The 16,878-nt window shown below is 37.7% G+C and overlaps 1 protein-coding gene and 1 long non-coding RNA gene across 21 annotated transcripts in view; one reads left to right on the plus strand and one right to left on the minus strand.

Moving 5' to 3' along the window:
* Nucleotides 1–16,878, plus strand: part of DOCK3 (dedicator of cytokinesis 3) — a 224,799-nt gene that overhangs the window by 193,118 nt on the left and 14,803 nt on the right. For all 20 annotated transcript variants that reach the window (XM_083795736.1, XM_083795732.1, XM_083795743.1 and 17 more), the window contains 11 exons: nt 1,681–1,767; nt 3,141–3,245; nt 6,929–7,070; nt 8,354–8,520; nt 9,094–9,180; nt 9,635–9,814; nt 10,857–10,940; nt 12,221–12,337; nt 13,415–13,536; nt 15,064–15,199; nt 15,734–15,815. In XM_083795736.1, the coding sequence (XP_083651862.1) occupies nt 1,681–1,767; nt 3,141–3,245; nt 6,929–7,070; nt 8,354–8,520; nt 9,094–9,180; nt 9,635–9,814; nt 10,857–10,940; nt 12,221–12,337; nt 13,415–13,536; nt 15,064–15,199; nt 15,734–15,815 (1,309 nt within the window). The remainder of the gene's footprint in view (nt 1–1,680; nt 1,768–3,140; nt 3,246–6,928; nt 7,071–8,353; nt 8,521–9,093; nt 9,181–9,634; nt 9,815–10,856; nt 10,941–12,220; nt 12,338–13,414; nt 13,537–15,063; nt 15,200–15,733; nt 15,816–16,878) is intronic.
* LOC310880249 overlaps nt 1–16,878 on the minus strand; it is a 49,703-nt gene that overhangs the window by 13,380 nt on the left and 19,445 nt on the right. The gene's annotated exons all lie outside the window — the stretch shown is intronic.

A 16,878-nucleotide genomic window follows, 5' to 3' on the forward strand; every position in this document is an offset into this window, starting at 1 on the left:
GTTCTAGAAGAGAATTTTCTTTTCCGTTCTTTCAGGTAAATACAGATCACCAGAAGTCTATGTACTGATACTGTAAACTCTATTGAAATCTTAAAAAAAAAAAAAGGCATGCAGTGCTAGTTGTGCTTGCAAATATAAACACTTAATTGGGCAATGATCAAAATTCAATGTATCTATTTGTGTGTCATGGACTTTGACAGCCCACAGCAAAAATCCTGTTAATTTGAGATCACAAAATTCCAAGTAATAATCTGAGTTGTTCAGTAACTGGTCTTTCAGTTGCACGTATTGTAATTATCTAAATAAATCTCAGGCTTCCCATCACCCCAAACTACTACTATAAGAATATCAAAAAAGATCCTGAAGGAATCTTTTACTCAGCAAGTTCTTATGTAAGTTTTTTATAATAAAGAGAAGCTAAAGAGATGTAGGAATGTTATTTTTTCCTACTTAGTTTTTCAAATTATCCTCTCTTTTAATAAAGAAATTCTTAAAGTTGATAATGTTTTTGCTGTTCAGAGGACAAAAAAAAACTTTGGTATTAAGGATGAGAGAACAGACACTGAATGCATGTGTATAAAGGGAAGCATGGCAAAGTGCCTACTACATTAACTCAAATGATGCAGAGGTTCTCTTCTTTAAGTGAAGGTACATGGAACCAGAAAAGCTATTTCCATATAAAGTGCTAATATTTTACATCACTACTGTTAATTACTGTTACCAACAATGTACAATATTATGCTTTTTAATACTGATGAGGACAGTATAACTGACATCAATTTTGTTTTCATTGTAATACAGTCCAAGCTTAAAAAATAAAAAGGCAAGTTAACCCAATAGTGCATAAAAATTAATCTAACCAAACCTCAGCTGAGACCTTTGTGTTCCAGATCCTTTACATAACTATGGTAAGAAACCATCACTCCCCCAAAGCACTTCCAGTCTGTGCAGGTGCAAGATGATGGGAGAGATTTCAGTTCAAGGGTGTATAAAATGAACACTCTAAAAAGCTAACAGGTAACAAGGGAAGCTTCCTCTCTGTGTGGGCATGCCCAAACGCAATCTCCTTCTTCCTTATCCTTGAGGGCCATGAATATGATGTGCTTGAAAAGATTTGGTGTATGCAGACTGTAAGTTAAAGAAGTGGGTTTTGCTTTTGGTTCTGAATATAGATACTGAGTGCAATAATGCAGCTCAGTTCTGAGAATGTTCTGTCTCTGCATTTGAGTGTTTCCTACCGCTTGATGGTTTTATGCTTTCAGTAGGAAGTAGCACCTCTGGGAAGGGGAGCACTTTGCCGCGGAGCTATGCCCTAGATGACAAGAGTCTTTGCTTCAGGGAGTTCTAGTGCAGAAAGCAGAGGAGATACTTGGGGGGGATTTAACAGGAAGAAAATTTGTTAGTTATATTTCTCCAGAGAAGTTCCCAGTCTCATGAGTAAACTGTCAGTAAAAGCAGTGCCTGCGTGTAATTTCAATGGAATATGTGCCTCTGTTACCATCTTGAAGAAGGAATCAATCTGATATTTAATGGAAACTGTTTCATCACATTGCATTTTCGTATCTAATCCCTGGCATTTCATAGCTAATGAATTGCCTAAAACAAGTTTCTGTATTCCTCTCAGCTGAGTTGGTGATAACATGCCAGTCACTGTGAGCGTGATTTGCTTTGGTTTTGCAGAGCTGGGAGTTTGGTATCCCGCTGTGCAGAGAGCTGGCCATACAGTACGAAAGCCTCTATGACTACCAGAGCCTCAGCTGGATTCGGGTAAGTAGCAGCAGTTCCTCTCCTTGCAGAATCTCTTCCATTGTCTAGGAAGTTTTGTCTCTCCTGTCAGAAAATTCTCAATTGGAAAAAAAGAAAAAAAAAGACTCCTTTGCCACTGATTCATTCCAATGATATTGTAGGCCTACTGAAGTAATTCTAGGTCTGCCAACTGTAACTCTCATGAGTATATGGAAAACACATGCAGAGGATCTTGGGTTTTGCCTGTTTATGTTTATTTTTGCATAAAACATCCTTTGCTAAACTGATCATGAGTGATGAGCAGACAAACCTATTAACAAGTCTTAGTCTAGTAGTGCACCAAGGGATTCCTAAAACATCAGTAAATTAGCTATTCTTTCTGCCTCTTTATTAATTGGATTTAATCAACTGGCAGGTGAGGAGCATCTCAGCTCTTTGTTTATGCTCAATGCATACATTTTCTGTTCGAGACCCCTAAATCTGTGTTGACCTGAAATGACTTGAATTTCTCCCCACTCTAAGTTTTTCTCTGTGCCGTTCACATCATTCAGCCCATTTCTTTTTTCTTCCCACAACAACTCTGGGACATTCTCCATTTTACAAAAGGAGATAACGTGTGTGGGAACCAAGAACAAAAGCTTGGTGCAGTGTTCAAAGTCAAAGCTACTGTTAGGGTTCCCTGCAGTGGAAGCAATGATGTTAAAGTGATGCTTCTCTTTAAAAAGCTATGTTTTTGCTATAGAGAAACTCTTATGAGCATTTCAGAGATTCAATTTGGCAAGGGGTCTTGAAATCCCACTCTTGATGGAAATGCCAGCACACTGCTATGGAACAAGTAATTGTAAATAAAGTCCTTTTTTCAACCCTCCCCCCCCCCCCCCCCCCCGCCCTTTTCTTCCATGTTAAACATGCTGGTATACAGAGCTGTAGAAGATTTAATTTTGTTTTATACTGTTTCATGCTCCTCAACTCAATTAAAGCAAACCCCATTGAACTGATAAAATTTTTCAGACGGCAGTATAGATTTTGAGCTGTAGAAAGCTGTTGAGAATACAGGTAGAAAAGGACACTGGGAGCCAGGCAAACAGATATCTTAATCTCAGCTTTGCCATTAATTCTGTAGTGCAAAGAGAATTACATGCAAGACCTGTTTAATTTGAGGTACAACAGAAAAATTTTCATAATACCTCCCAAAATGTAAAATGAGCATGGTGATGATATAGTCTGCTCCACCATGTAGACTGATTAATTAATAATTTTAATCTTTAAAATAATTTCACTCTTCATTAAAAATGTGTGCAAAAGAATAATGTAATATTTTAATGTAACTTTAGATTCTAATGTTTTAAGTGCAGTTTTAAGAGTCTGATAGCAACTAACTTTTTCATTCACAGAAAATGGAAGCTACCTATTATGATAATATCATGGAACAGCAGCGCTTGGAACCTGAATTTTTCAGAGTTGGTTTTTATGGTCGAAAATTCCCATTTTTCCTGCGGGTAAGCCAGAGTTATACAAAATATGGCAAAGTGATCGGGCTCAGAGTAGCATTTAAGGCTTTGAATTTCAGCTGTGGAGATAGGACATCTGCTGTTCAGTTTATATTTTACACCTGTGCAAGTAGAAATAGCTTTCTGTCAGAACCGAAGGATGTGGTTCATTGGGAGCATTCTTAGGAACAGACATCAGAAATTTGACTCATGCCTATGCGTATTTTTGACAATCTGGAGATCAGCAAAAATTGCCTCTATATTAAGCAAAATGCTCTATCACAGCAATGTTGGGTCGTTACTCAACAAATTTTCATCATCTCAAATTATCATGCTTTAAAAAAATCTCACGTGACAGAGTGATTCTAATACCAGACTAATGATACTCTTCTGCTATCTACAAGTAAAATTTTCCTAGGTTAAGCAAAAAGCCTATTAGCTTCTCGGAACACATCCTCTCTTTGATCTTCTTGTCTTTGGTGTATACAGGATCAGTTGGGTCTGAAATCCATTTTAAAAGTGAAATTACTTTCCCTTCCTAATGAGGAATAAAATGTAAAATGGGTATTTGTTCATACAACTCCTCCTTGCTGGTTCAGAGCAAGGAAGGAATATAATCTGACAACTTCTGTAAAAACTGCCTGAAGATTGATGGTGGATGCCATCTAGCTTGACAGGACTAGCTAACCTGAAGCATGCTTTCAAGGACTGGAGCTGCATGTTTTGTGTTCTCTTTGAAGAAATGGTTTGACAAGAGATGGCACCGCTCTTGAGTCACACAGTAAGAAGTTATAAAAAGCAAAAGCGTGTACCATTTTTATTTCATAAGGTACATGTTTTGAAAGTTGCACTCTTAAATTTCCCTCTATTTTTTTTTAACCAAGATTTAAACATTGGTGTTTAATTATATTACTTTAATGGACGCCCAGGGGAAGTGAAGGCAAGTTGGAAATGAAGGTGGAAGTGTCAGCGGATAAAGGGCAGTGTTGTGTAACTCAAAGGTAAAGCTGAACAGTGCCATAATTCAGGATCCTGAACCAACACTTCAAAGAAGTGTGTGCAAAGGAATCTGAGGAAAAGCAAGTGTTGCATATGAAGCTCCTCTTTTATGAAGATCTCCAGAGAAAACAATTTCTTTTTTAATCTCTAACGACAGATGTTTCCAAACATAAATGACAACAAAGTCATTACAGCGTATAAATGTTCCTACGTCTGAAGTAATATCAGTGACTCTAGCTATCTTTTATTATGGATCCCCCAGTTTTGTCTTGAACTGATTGGCCTATGCATTTAACACTGCACAAGTTTTCAGTGCACAGCACTTTTCTGAAATGGTGTATCGGTATGGGTACTTGGCTGGAGACAGTAACAGCAGACATGAACATACATAATTATAATCCTTGTTAGTTCTGCAATTATATTTGGTAGCAGTACTTCTTATAGCAGATTACTAATGTAGCAATCTCATTAGAAGTCACCCTCCTCCTTTCTCTCTCTAATGATCCATACAGCCTACACATTGCAAAGCACAGACTAAACCCATTAGCAGTCACATCTGCATGGATCACACCGTAAAGAGATTCATAGCAGCCATTCTAGAGAAGAAAAAGACTTACATGGATTTAAAATTTTTAAATGGATACAGGAGTGATTTAAAGTGATCAAATAACTTCATGCATTTCTCTCATTTAGTCTTCTATTGATGTATAGCGTAACACAAAATAACCACTTACTTCTACATCTTTGATTTTGTAGACCTTTTGTCTAGAAAAGTCATTGCTCATGTTGCCATGAATTCTGCATCTCTTTCTAGCCTTCCTACATAAATTAAAACTGTTCTTGTCTTCACCTACCAGAAGTTCAAGTAAGGCCTGACAAGCTACATTCTGAGATCTTGTGTTGGCATCTGTCTGAAGAGTCTATTAAATTCAGCCCTGAAGTGTTTTCAGGGCATTATTTTTAGAATCATAATAACTTTATTTATAGGCTTACCGTTTTCTCAATTGCTGCAATCAAAAGCAGAATATGCAGTGTCATGAAGAGATTCACCTTCAACTATGGACTCACTCCAAATTTAATAATAGCTGCAGTTTGGACATTATAGACTGAACCGTCAAGATTCATCACGCAGGTTTTCTCCCAGTTCATTGGCTTCTGTGACTGGTTCATACAAAGTGACACATGTCACAGATGGAACACGCGGTCTGTTCCAGAAAGATGAAATGCAAAGCCAAAGACACTGCACTCCTTAACTATATTTTATGATTGGGTTTTGCTGCTTTCTCTTTCATTTTGCTCCTGCTCTGCTGGAACCCTTTTGCAAAGCAGTTAGCAAAAAATCATTGCATATCCTGCAGCTGCTTAAATGCAAGAAATAGAATGGGGGGAACTATTCTTGTTTGCCGTTTTTCTTTTCTTTTTTCTTTTCTTTTTTCTTTTCTTTTTTCTTTTCTTTTTCTTTTCTTTTTCTTTTCTTTTCTTTTCTTTTCTTTTCTTTTCTTTTCTTTTCTTTTCTTTTCTTTTCTTTTCTTTTCTTTTCTTTTCTTTTCTTTTCTTTTCTTTTCTTTTCTTTTCTTTTCTTTTCTTTTCTTTTCTTTTCTTTTCTTTTCTTTTCTTTTCTTTTCTTTTCTTTTCTTTTCTTTTCTCTTTTCTTTTCTTTTCTCTTTTCTTTTCTTTTCTTTTCTTTTCTTTTCTTTTCGTGAAAAATCACCCTGTACTTATAGCTATTGTAATGTGTATAAGAGTTAAAACTACTAGAATCAGAGTTTTGCCTGCTTTGATAGGTCTTGCATCAGGCAACATTAACACCAATCAAAATTGTATTTTGTGGCAATATAGTTCAGACAGTGGAATACAATCTTTATGACACTGAGGATTATAGAGATCCTGTATCTTGCTGTTCAGAGTTCAAGATGTTTCAAAAGCATCCAAGAACTCTGAGCAAATGGTTTAATGCCTCAAGAGGCATATTTAAATGCAAGCTTTCCATCACTGGCAGAAGGGAAATTTTGTTTATCAAGAGGAGATTGCTTTTAGGGCTAAGTGGCCACTCAGAATTCTTGGTAAGGCTTTTCCATATTATTCCACTATAGACAAGGAGCGTTCCTGAGGATGATCGACATGATCAGAAGTGGATTGTATGGGTATGACAATACAGCAACGATTAAACAATGATTTTTATGATGTTTGTTATGACTCCTTTCTAACTGGTAAATTGATAAACATTTAGCTCCCTCTGTCCTGTGAGATCCTCAGAATTTTTATCCAGCTCATGGAGATTGCATTTGATGGCAGCTTTCCCGGTGCAGAACAGCCAAGCTGGTGACTTAGTCTGAAGTATTGCTTGCTATGTTTCAGTATAGTCCAATTAAATAATAGTCCCTGTTCAGTTACCTGAAAAGCAAATCAGACAAAACCATAGGACTGAATGCTACATGTGTAGGGAGCAGAGGTACCTTTCTGTTAGAGATCAGTGGAACGTTCTACTTATCAGTTGATGAAATACTTTGTAATGAAAAAGAGAGGAGTAAAATACACGAGCTGTGTTACCAGTACTTTTTACTCTCACGTTAGTGTATTGACTTTGTCACATACCTTGCTTTTTGAAGCAGTAAAATTCAAAGTGAGATAAAAAAACAATAGAATTTAACCTAACTTTTAGAGAGACTATTTTATGATTGTCCTTCTTGCAGAATAAAGAATATGTGTGTCGGGGCCACGACTATGAGAGGCTGGAAGCCTTCCAGCAGAGGATGCTGAGTGAGTTTCCACAAGCCATTGCAATGCAGCATCCCAACCACCCAGACGACTCTATATTACAGTGCGATGCCCAGTGTATCCTTTCAGAGAAAAGGGCAAGCTATGGTTAGGTAGAGCACAGTGAGGAAAGTATTGAAAAGTCATCATCGTGGATATCGCAGTTCATAACTGTCTTGGGTAGAGCTGGATACAGACAAAACCATACACCTGTCTATAGCAGACACTGCAGAACATAGCGTTGGAGAGATTTGTTGCCTTTTATTCAGGGAGTACTGCGGGTCGCGTTCAATGTGTAAGAGAGTGCTTGATCACATCCAGGCCTTTCCCTTTACCAATGGCATTGCCATAATGGACATTTTACTTCATTAATCATACGGTCTGATGCCTTCTCTTGGAGAACATTTGTTGGGAACAGTTAGTAATTTAAAAGTGTTATTTTTCCATTGTGTTTTTCACTTCAGCTTTTTTCTCATAGCCTACTTTTCTTTTAAACTACTTGAACTCTTTTCTAACTAAGGCTCTGAATTTACTACTTCTCATTGGCGATCAGTACTGCAGTTTGTTTCAACCAATGCAATGCTATCTGTGTATATTTAAGGACGGAACCACATAACAATGAATGGGTCTGCAGAGACTTTGGAGATTTTACTTATAAGAACACTGCCATTTGGCTTGTGTGGCACCAGCAAGGATACTATAGGATTTTAGCCATAAGAACACTGTCAGTAAGTGAAATCTTCTGAAACTGATTAGCATTTACCACTAGATTTTCCTTAATGTGCTTTCCACTCTTCTTTGCTATGTAACATTGATACTTTCATAGACAGAGGGTTTGTTTGTATGTGTATGTTGTGAGTGTAATCAAACCTATGAGGGACCTTGCCTGTAATACCAAGGTTACACCTGTTTAACTAAACTGATAAACATCAGATAACAACTGTTTGCAGACAAAGTTGAAGTATCTAAGGCAAAATTTATCAAAGGTAAATACTAGATAGTTTCCTAAATACATAGAGACACAAAGATTTACTGAAGTGCCTGCAGCAATGAAGCACCTAGCTCTAATTAAAACTAATAGGAACTAACTGTTTTGTCCAACCTGATATTTTTGAATGTCTTAGTATGTACTCTCTGCATCCTCAGGTATCTTTTTCTGTTTAATCTGGCTGTAAAGTACCACTCCGTAGACTGTCCTAGTAGCTCTAGTCTAGTGTGCTCTTGTTTCACTTGCAAAAGAAGGGTGTTGGAAAACAAAAGGGAGTGTTACTTTCTGAATTCACAATCCTGTTCCTTTCCATAGTAGAGAGAGCTTTTCCTGTTTTATGTCCCATGGCTTTCTTTGACTACACAATTTGCAGATTTACAGATCTATGCAGTCACTCCCATCCCAGACAATATAGATGTGCTACAGATGGACCGTGTCCCTGATCGCATAAAGAGCTTCTACAGAGTCAACAATATCCGGAAATTCCGCTATGATAGGCCTTTCCACAAAGGCCCAAAGGACAAGGAGAATGAATTTAAGGTACAAGTAGTCAGCAAGCTGTATTTTAAGTGTCAGTCTCTTCAAGGCAACTACTCTTGTGTTATTCTATACTAATAGAGCCTTTCAAGTAATCCTGATATGATGGCCAAAGATACTATAACACAAACAGCAAGTGGCTGTTGGTGGCTACGCATCTGATCTGATTAAAATGTTGTCCACTTTAAAGATAAGTCATTTTAGTGCCAGGAGAAATGCATTTTGAAGCAAGGATGGGTTTTTTGTTTGGATTTTTTTTCTTACTGCCATAGATATTCACAAGATCTTCTCTGTTCCCATGACAGAACTGGTAGCCAACCTCAACCTCTGGAAATTAACAGAGATGAACAGAGATGTTGAATGTATTGCTATAGAGCACACTGATTTTTATTTGGGGGGGGGGGGAGGGAGGAATTTAAATGACATTCAGTATGACATTCTTCAAAGTATGTTACTGCTTAGGAGGAGGTTAATATATTCTTCCCTGACCTTTACCCCCTTAGCACCTGTAGTAAGAGTATAGATGATGCGATTGTGGTTCACTGTGTACCTCACATCCTCAATTATTCTTTGCAGAGCCTGTGGATTGAACGTACCACTCTGACCTTGACTCACAGTTTGCCTGGGATTTCTCGTTGGTTTGAAGTGGAGAGAAGAGAACTGGTAACATTTATAGTTCCTACAGTTGAGGTTTGAAATGATGACTTACTAAGGACATGGGATAGGCAACTTAACTTCTGTCTGAAATCTTGCAGTTTAAAATGATAAGGTTTACAGCAATTAAGTATGTCGTTTTTCCACCACTTAGTCTAAATAACTGCTGAATGTAACCAGGGGAATTAGGTGAGGGAACATGACAGCATAATGCAGAAAGTGCCAGAAAGATAGAATAATTGCATTGTTACCGTAATGTTAGTTTGCAAAAAGAAGTTATCACAACTCAGTGACCTGAAATACAGCGTTACTGACAATAAAGTTTGTTAATGTAGCTAATTTTCTAGCAGTAAAAACTAAGAGAGATCACTGAACCATCTTAGTGTATCATTTCTTTATAAGGAAGGTAATAAATCACAATGAAGTGTCCATGGAATTAAAGTGTGTTTTATTGCCTTTTGAGGTTGAAGTAAGTCCTTTGGAAAATGCCATTCAAGTGGTTGAGAACAAAAACCAGGAGCTGAGAACACTGATAAGCCAGTACCAGCATAAACAAATGCATGGTAACATTAATCTTCTCAGCATGTGTTTGAATGGAGTGATTGATGCAGCTGTGAATGGAGGGATTGCACGATACCAGGAGGTAGGTGGGGCTCTACTTCTGAATATAGTATCGACATTTTTCAATTTTATTTCCATTGTTGTTTCAAAGAAAGTATCGTTTAATAAGATAAGAAATTTTCATGGACGTTTTCTAAATATAAGGTTAAAACCCCCTGCTTGGTTATTCTGCATCAGCACTTGCATAGCCATTTGTCAACAAGAGGATCCAAATGTAGAATTGGGATACCACGTAGGTACGGTTGACAGTGGGGTTTCTTAAGAATAAATCTTGGCTTACCTGGAGGCCCTGACCTGGCAGGTATAGGAATGTATCAGAATTTATTTATTTTATTACTCTGCTTACATTATAAGTCCATTTTGCAGCAGAGGCAGTGGAATTCATGGTAATTGAGACTGTTTGGACCTGTAATCAGGAAAAGCTGCTAATTCATGCTACTCAACCATTGTCTTTGCTAGCCTAATTTCAGACTCACTGAGACCCTAAAGTTACATGATGTTAGCTGGTATGTTATCTGTTATGCTCTTTGGCAAGCTGTTACTTAAACTCCACATTGCAAAAGGTAAGTCTAGGTTGAGATACTGAGAAATGGCAGCAGCAGTCCAGGGGTCTGGGACATGTCTTCCCTGCAAACCATGCAGAGAATGCTCTTCTTCCTTTAGCTTAGTTACCACTTTACTCGCTTAATTTAAGGATTTTTTTTTGAAGGAAACGATACAAAATTCAAATCCCTGGATGATAAAAGGTTTAGTGGTATTGTTCATCATTGTCACATAAGTAAATACGATCAGATTCATGATCCTTCAGGGCTGAGGACTGTCTTATGCTATTTTACACTGTTTTCTTTAAATGAGCAACAGAATCATGTAGGTTGATAACACTCATACTGTAGCTTTACCTGGATCCTAGAGTGCTAAAAGTGATAAAATTGAGCTGCTGCTGTTAGCTTAATATATTTAGTTCTCTTAAGATTTCTGGACCTTTTCCTCTCATCTTTTGAAGACAAGTTATGATGAGTATCTCCCAATAAGCAGAAAGCTTTTTTTTTTTCTTTTTCCTACAGGCCTTTTTTGATAAAGATTATATCACAAAGCACCCTGCAGATGCAGAGAAGATCACACAGCTCAAGGAACTCATGCAAGAACAGGTACTGCTTTTCAGACACAAAAGAACATTGGTGTCTGGATTCATCAGCAGTCAGTTTAAACACACCAGATCCAACTGATTCATTCAGAAGCAAAGAATTTCAGTACAGGAGATTTAAAGTACATTTAAACAAAAAGGAGGGGAGATGGCCCAGGAGTTTATGAACAAGCCATTCATTTTATGTAATGTTAGGTGAAGCTCTGCTAGCATAACATGAATTTTGTTGTCTCCATTTATTATCTACTAGACATCTTGTCACGTTTCAGGCCTGATGTTCATTTTTGGCATTTTGAATTATGTCTTCCTAGTATATTTCAAAGATAATCAGAGTCAGGACAGGTCAGGGTTGAGATTAAACTGGCAGAGCTACATGGGAAAACTTAATGTCTATTTATACTATCTACAGTTCTGTTTTTCTTTAGTGTCTCTGTGAAACATCTTGGTAGATAAAGCTTGCTGGATGCTTTGATGGGAGTGAAATCAGAAAATGACATCCCTGTTAATGGAAGGTTTGGCAAAATACACCCCATTAAACAATGTGGCCAAGTCTTTACAGAGCTACTAGGCCTGCTTTGTCAACAAATCGCTTAACTGCATTTCAGATTTCCCATTTGTAAAATGAAGATAATACTTATCTCCCCTCAATCCTCAAGAGGATGTTTGAAAATTAATTAGCTATTGTTTGCACTGAGTTTGGATCATGTAGGGAATTACATGTATCTTAAGCCTGCGATCATTACTATTTTCTTTCATCTGAGAACTTATATAAACTCTTTCAATTACTAATATTGTATGTTTGACCTTTGAAAATGTGACCTTTATAAATAAATAATGAGCAATAGAAGGAGTGAACACTGCTGAACACTTACTGTTCAGCTCAGTTATCAGAACCTCCTTTGTTTTGAAATCTCTGTTGGCAACTTTGACCCCTTTTCTGACACTGTTGGGAAGGAATTTTCTTGGTCACAATGAATTATCTGTATGAGGACTCAGTGCTGTTAACTGCTGGAGACACAATCAATCTGGTAATTTTTTTACAGTTGTCTCTAATAAACGTAATCCAACGTGACATAATGTACTCATCTCACACTTGAAGTATTTGTTGAAGTAATATAAACTTGCCAGGTCTCTTAGGCTTACTTGATTATCAGCAGTCTTGTACAGAACGGTGGTATATTTTACAGTACTCCCTTACACAGTGACGGACCTGAGGGACAGGCTTCAATTCTATCTCTTAAACCTGATTTATGTAGTTTTGTCATCTTGTTTTCTTCTTAACAGGTACATGTTTTAGGAGTGGGTCTGGCAGTCCATGAGAAATTTGTACACCCAGAAATGCGCCCTCTGCATAAGAAACTGATAGACCAGTTCCAGATGATGCGATCCAGTTTGTACCATGTAAGCTGATCTTCATTTAATATCACAGAACAATTGTAAAGTTCAATTTTCAGGCTTGTCGTAAAATAATATAAAACAGAAGAAGAAAGATTAACAAAGCACGTTAGATGTTCAGCTCTTACAGCTGTCATAGTTTGACTAGCATGACATGGACTAGGCCCTCCAGAAGTGTTTTTATATAGACAGCAACATAAATTCCTGTTGGTTACTTCAGGCTTCCAACTTTGATTTAGTCACGCAATATTATAGGTTTGCATTTCCTATATCGTCAACAGAACTGCCTTCAGAGCATGGCTCACACCACCTGTTATATACCAGAAATACAAGTATCACCCTCTAGGAAAGGTACCTTTCCATCCGTTTGTGCCCTGCTGTACATTAGTATTCTGTGACAGCTATACTTGAGACATCTTTGCCAGATGGGTCTCAGAAATTGCAGTGCATTCTCCTCTTCCTGTTCAAGTGTAATTCTTATCACTTTCTTGAACAATATCACAACGAAACCAAAGGGCACCTTTCCATATAATGTAAAAGAATTACCTGAAATGTGTTAGCAGTTTACTTTCCAACTGAAGCAAGTATTTTCTAAAAGCTTCTACCTTGAAGGGTTTTACCTCCGCTCTTAGGAGTGAATACTATGCAAGGATGACCAGAAATAGCAGCACCACAATTATTTTAATACAGCCTTTCTCTTTCAGCAGATGAGATCCATACAGGTTATAGCCTGTGTCCAGCCTGTGTTCATTGCCTTTCTTTAGAATTTAGATAAGATCTGTATTTTTGAGTTCAAGTTTCTTTTCAGAAAAAAATGGAGATGGCTGCAATTTGAACAACACAGTACCTCTCTTTTTCTCCAAAATTCCTGAAATGGTGGCTGGAAAGTATTGTTAGAAATAGAGAATAGGGATATAAAACGCTGAAGCTCTTTATCCTGTGGAAACACAGGTAACTGTAGATGATTACAGAGAACGTGGAAACAGATCAGATTTTTTCTGAGAAGAAAACATTGTAATTTTCTCACGACTAATTTAGCTAAAATGTCTATAGTAATTAAAAGACTCTGTGTCTCATGTGCAGGAGTTACCTGGCTTGGATAAGCTGAGTCCAGCCTGTTCTGGCACTAGTACACCACGCGGCAATGTTCTCGTTTCACACGGACCAATGAGCCCAGAGAGCATCAAGCTGTTGCATCGACACAGGTACCCTGTTTTCTTCTGCTGAAATATCAAAGATCTCTGCACACTGTTGAATTAAGATTCGAGGGTCAAAGATGCAGTTAATAGTACTGGAGGAGGAGGAGGGTCAGTTTTGGTATAAGCATCCTTTATTTTAGTTCAAAGCTAATTATTAAAGTTTGAGGATGGAATCAAAATGTTGAGAAATCCAGTTTGCAGCATATCCTAAATACCTCCAGATGTTACTTCATCTCTTTTCTTATACATCTGCCACTCAGATTCTTCTCAGCTCTCCAGATTCAATCTGACTTTGGAGGTTCCAACTTCTCATACTTCTGTTATGCAAATGGCAAATAAATATTATCTACCATGAAAGGAAAATCGTATTGCTTGGTTTAGAAACTGAACTCAATATGTGCCCATTTTTAAGACTCCAAAAATGTTTGCGTAATTGTTTTTAGAGTTTTAATCAAATCAGAACCCAAATATAAGAGGCTGCCAAGGGTGGTTTGATCAGAATACCAGAAAATAGCTCAGCATTCAGAGAAATAGCTGAAAACATGGATGTTTATTCAAACAGAAGAACCACCTATAAAAACTGACTGAGGACAAAAATTGGGATTTTTCAGGTCAAAACAGAGTTTTTATATCCAGCCAAAACTGCTTATTTGAAAATGTACGTATCCATGCCAGCCTGAGAAACAGTGAAAAGAATGTCACTCAGATTATGAAATTTCAATGGCTCTTCAATGTTTATTTCCCTTGGTGGGTCTACATAGTTTAGCCTGGCATAAAGAGCTGTGTAAACTTGGTCCTGAGTTACAGGATCCATGGTTCCCTTTTTAAAATTACAATTGAGTAGCTCTTGTACTACTTTAGTGTCTTGGCAACTGACATTAGGTATCTGGGTGATATAATTCTTTTTCTCAAAATTCATCACTTTGTAAAGCCTTTTTTTTTTAGTTCTTAGGGTAAAATGGGGAGATTCTATAGTGTACAAAGTATGTATTTGTGGATGTGATTCACACTGACAAAAAAAGAATCTGAGGAAGATTAGAGTGCAGACTGCACACCAGTTGGACTGTGTTAATTTACTGTCAGCTAGAAAGTTGACTTTAACTGCAATGCAGAAGCCCAACAATGCAGTAAGAAAAACTGCATTTTGGCCTGTCTCTTGTGCTTGGCTTCCTTTGGAATGTTTTATTAAGCTGCTCCCACTCATCTTACTTGGGTATTAAGAATGAGAGTGGTTTCAGAATGTTCTGAACAGCTGATATGTATCCTGACATGTTAACCTGGCCTTGGATTCTGAAATTCAACACCCTACACACTGTGATATTAAGTATAATCTTATTTCCATTTCTTTCATATTTACTCACATTTATGGATTTGTTTAAGCTTTTATTTGGCCTGATACTTTCAAAAGTGTTTGACATGTAGAGATGACCTAAAGCAGGTATTTAACCAACCTGGAAAAAAATCAGACTTCAGAAATTAAAATGCAAATTAAAAAATAATAATGCCCCTGTTCTTTCTCTGTTTTCGTTCTAGCCCACTGAACATGCTTGGTTCAGTCCGACACTCGTCATCCTCTCTGTCATCACACACCTCCAGCGAAACAGGAAACCTGGTTATCCTGACAGACAGTTCTGTGGGGGAGACTGCTGAGGATATGTACCACATGCAGGTACGGCTCCAGCGCACCCAGAAGCAATTGTTAGAGATGGCACTGAGCATGCTTGGAGCGTTACACTTAAGAGTGCAATGTACCTATCCACACGCTTGGTTCTGTCCAGTGAGATTTTTGTGAAGAACCGAGTAGTGAGAATCTGAGGTTGTTCAAGAAAGACGACAGAGTAATTCATCCGGGTTTACTTTGGGAAGAAATCTTCTGTATTCATACAGTGAAAGTTGCTGTCCAAGATCATAGTATTGCTTTCAAAAAGTGAGATTTTAGTCAGCATGTTATTATCTGACCTGTTCAACACACATGCATTATTGTTCTTGTTTGTGAGAGGCTGAGATGAGTCCCCAAGTCTTGAGTGCAGATTAATAGTGGCCTGCACTGAAGCTATTTCCTAGACAGAGGTCACACTGGGGAACCTGAGATAGGTAAAAATCTGATCCACTCAGTTCTCTTCTCTGCCTCCTGCAGCTTGTTTACCCTAACTCCAGGTACCAAGGCTCAGTCACCAACGTGTCTGTTTTATCCTTGTCCCAGGCCAGCCCTTCCACCTCAAGCCTGAGTTCTACCCACTCGGCACCATCCCAGATGATTAACTCTGCCCCTTCCAGTGCACGAGGTAAGAATGGATGGACCCAAATGAAGGGTTAACTGGAACTGCAGGTATACCCCCTAAGTCTTTCAGCTTCCTTATCATATTGGTTGAAATACAACCTGTACTGAAATAGACCACTGTTTCTTTTTTGGAGCTTGCCTCATCAAAAATGATTTAAACATTTTGGTTTTTTTCAAAAATTTATTTAATCTTTTTTTTTCAGCAGTATTTGGAGTGTATTTCTGATACATGCTGGTTTCAGACAGCTGAATTTCATAATAGTTTCTGTTGTTCTGCTATGAAGTTGTGACAGGCAGTCTAGAGGAAAAGAAGAATATTCTTTGGTACAGTACTTCAAAGAGAGAGATCATGAAGACATGCAACATTTTCATTTTAGGCACTTAATGAAATTATGGCATAAAAAAGAACTGCAGTTAAGCAGAAATTTGTGTATACAGAAGCATATGTATACAGTGAACACTGAAAGATATAAATAGAGACAAAGAAGGATTTTCCTGCTGAGAAATGCTTGAAGAAAGGAAAAATATAAAATGAGACTCTAGGTATGCTTATATTGCCTTTGCTGTTGTGGTAGCTGGTCTTGATATAGCTAATCATTTTCTTCCCAAGCCTCACAGCTGTAGCAAAAGTATTCTGTGTAATCTCCTGACTTTGATAACTTCTATTCAAGTTTGTTTTATCTCATTTTGGATTCTCAGTTGCAGGTTCAAAAATTTCTACACCTCTTTTCACAGGCGTATGAAGAAGGTATCCAGGATACAGTCAGAGATGGAGGCTATTACTTAAATCTTACCCCTTTTTCCCATACAGGGGAACTGTATGCTTCTTTATGGACAGAGAGTACAGAGCAGGGGAGGTTTCTATTGCTCGTTAACAAGGAAAATCCTCCCTTTTCTCTCAGGCCAGCTTGGGGCTTTTTTGTTCAATCTTGCAGTAAAATCTTAATTGACTGGTTGTTGTTATGACATAGATGTTATCAAAGTGATTTATTTGAAGGATCCGATGGAATAGGAAGGTGAGAAGTGGATGTCTTCAAACAAAGGCATAGAGCTTCACTAATTACCAT

Source organism: Anser anser (genome assembly GCF_964211835.1).
Source record: "Anser anser genome assembly, chromosome: 12".
Taxonomy (NCBI): domain Eukaryota; kingdom Metazoa; phylum Chordata; class Aves; order Anseriformes; family Anatidae; genus Anser; species Anser anser.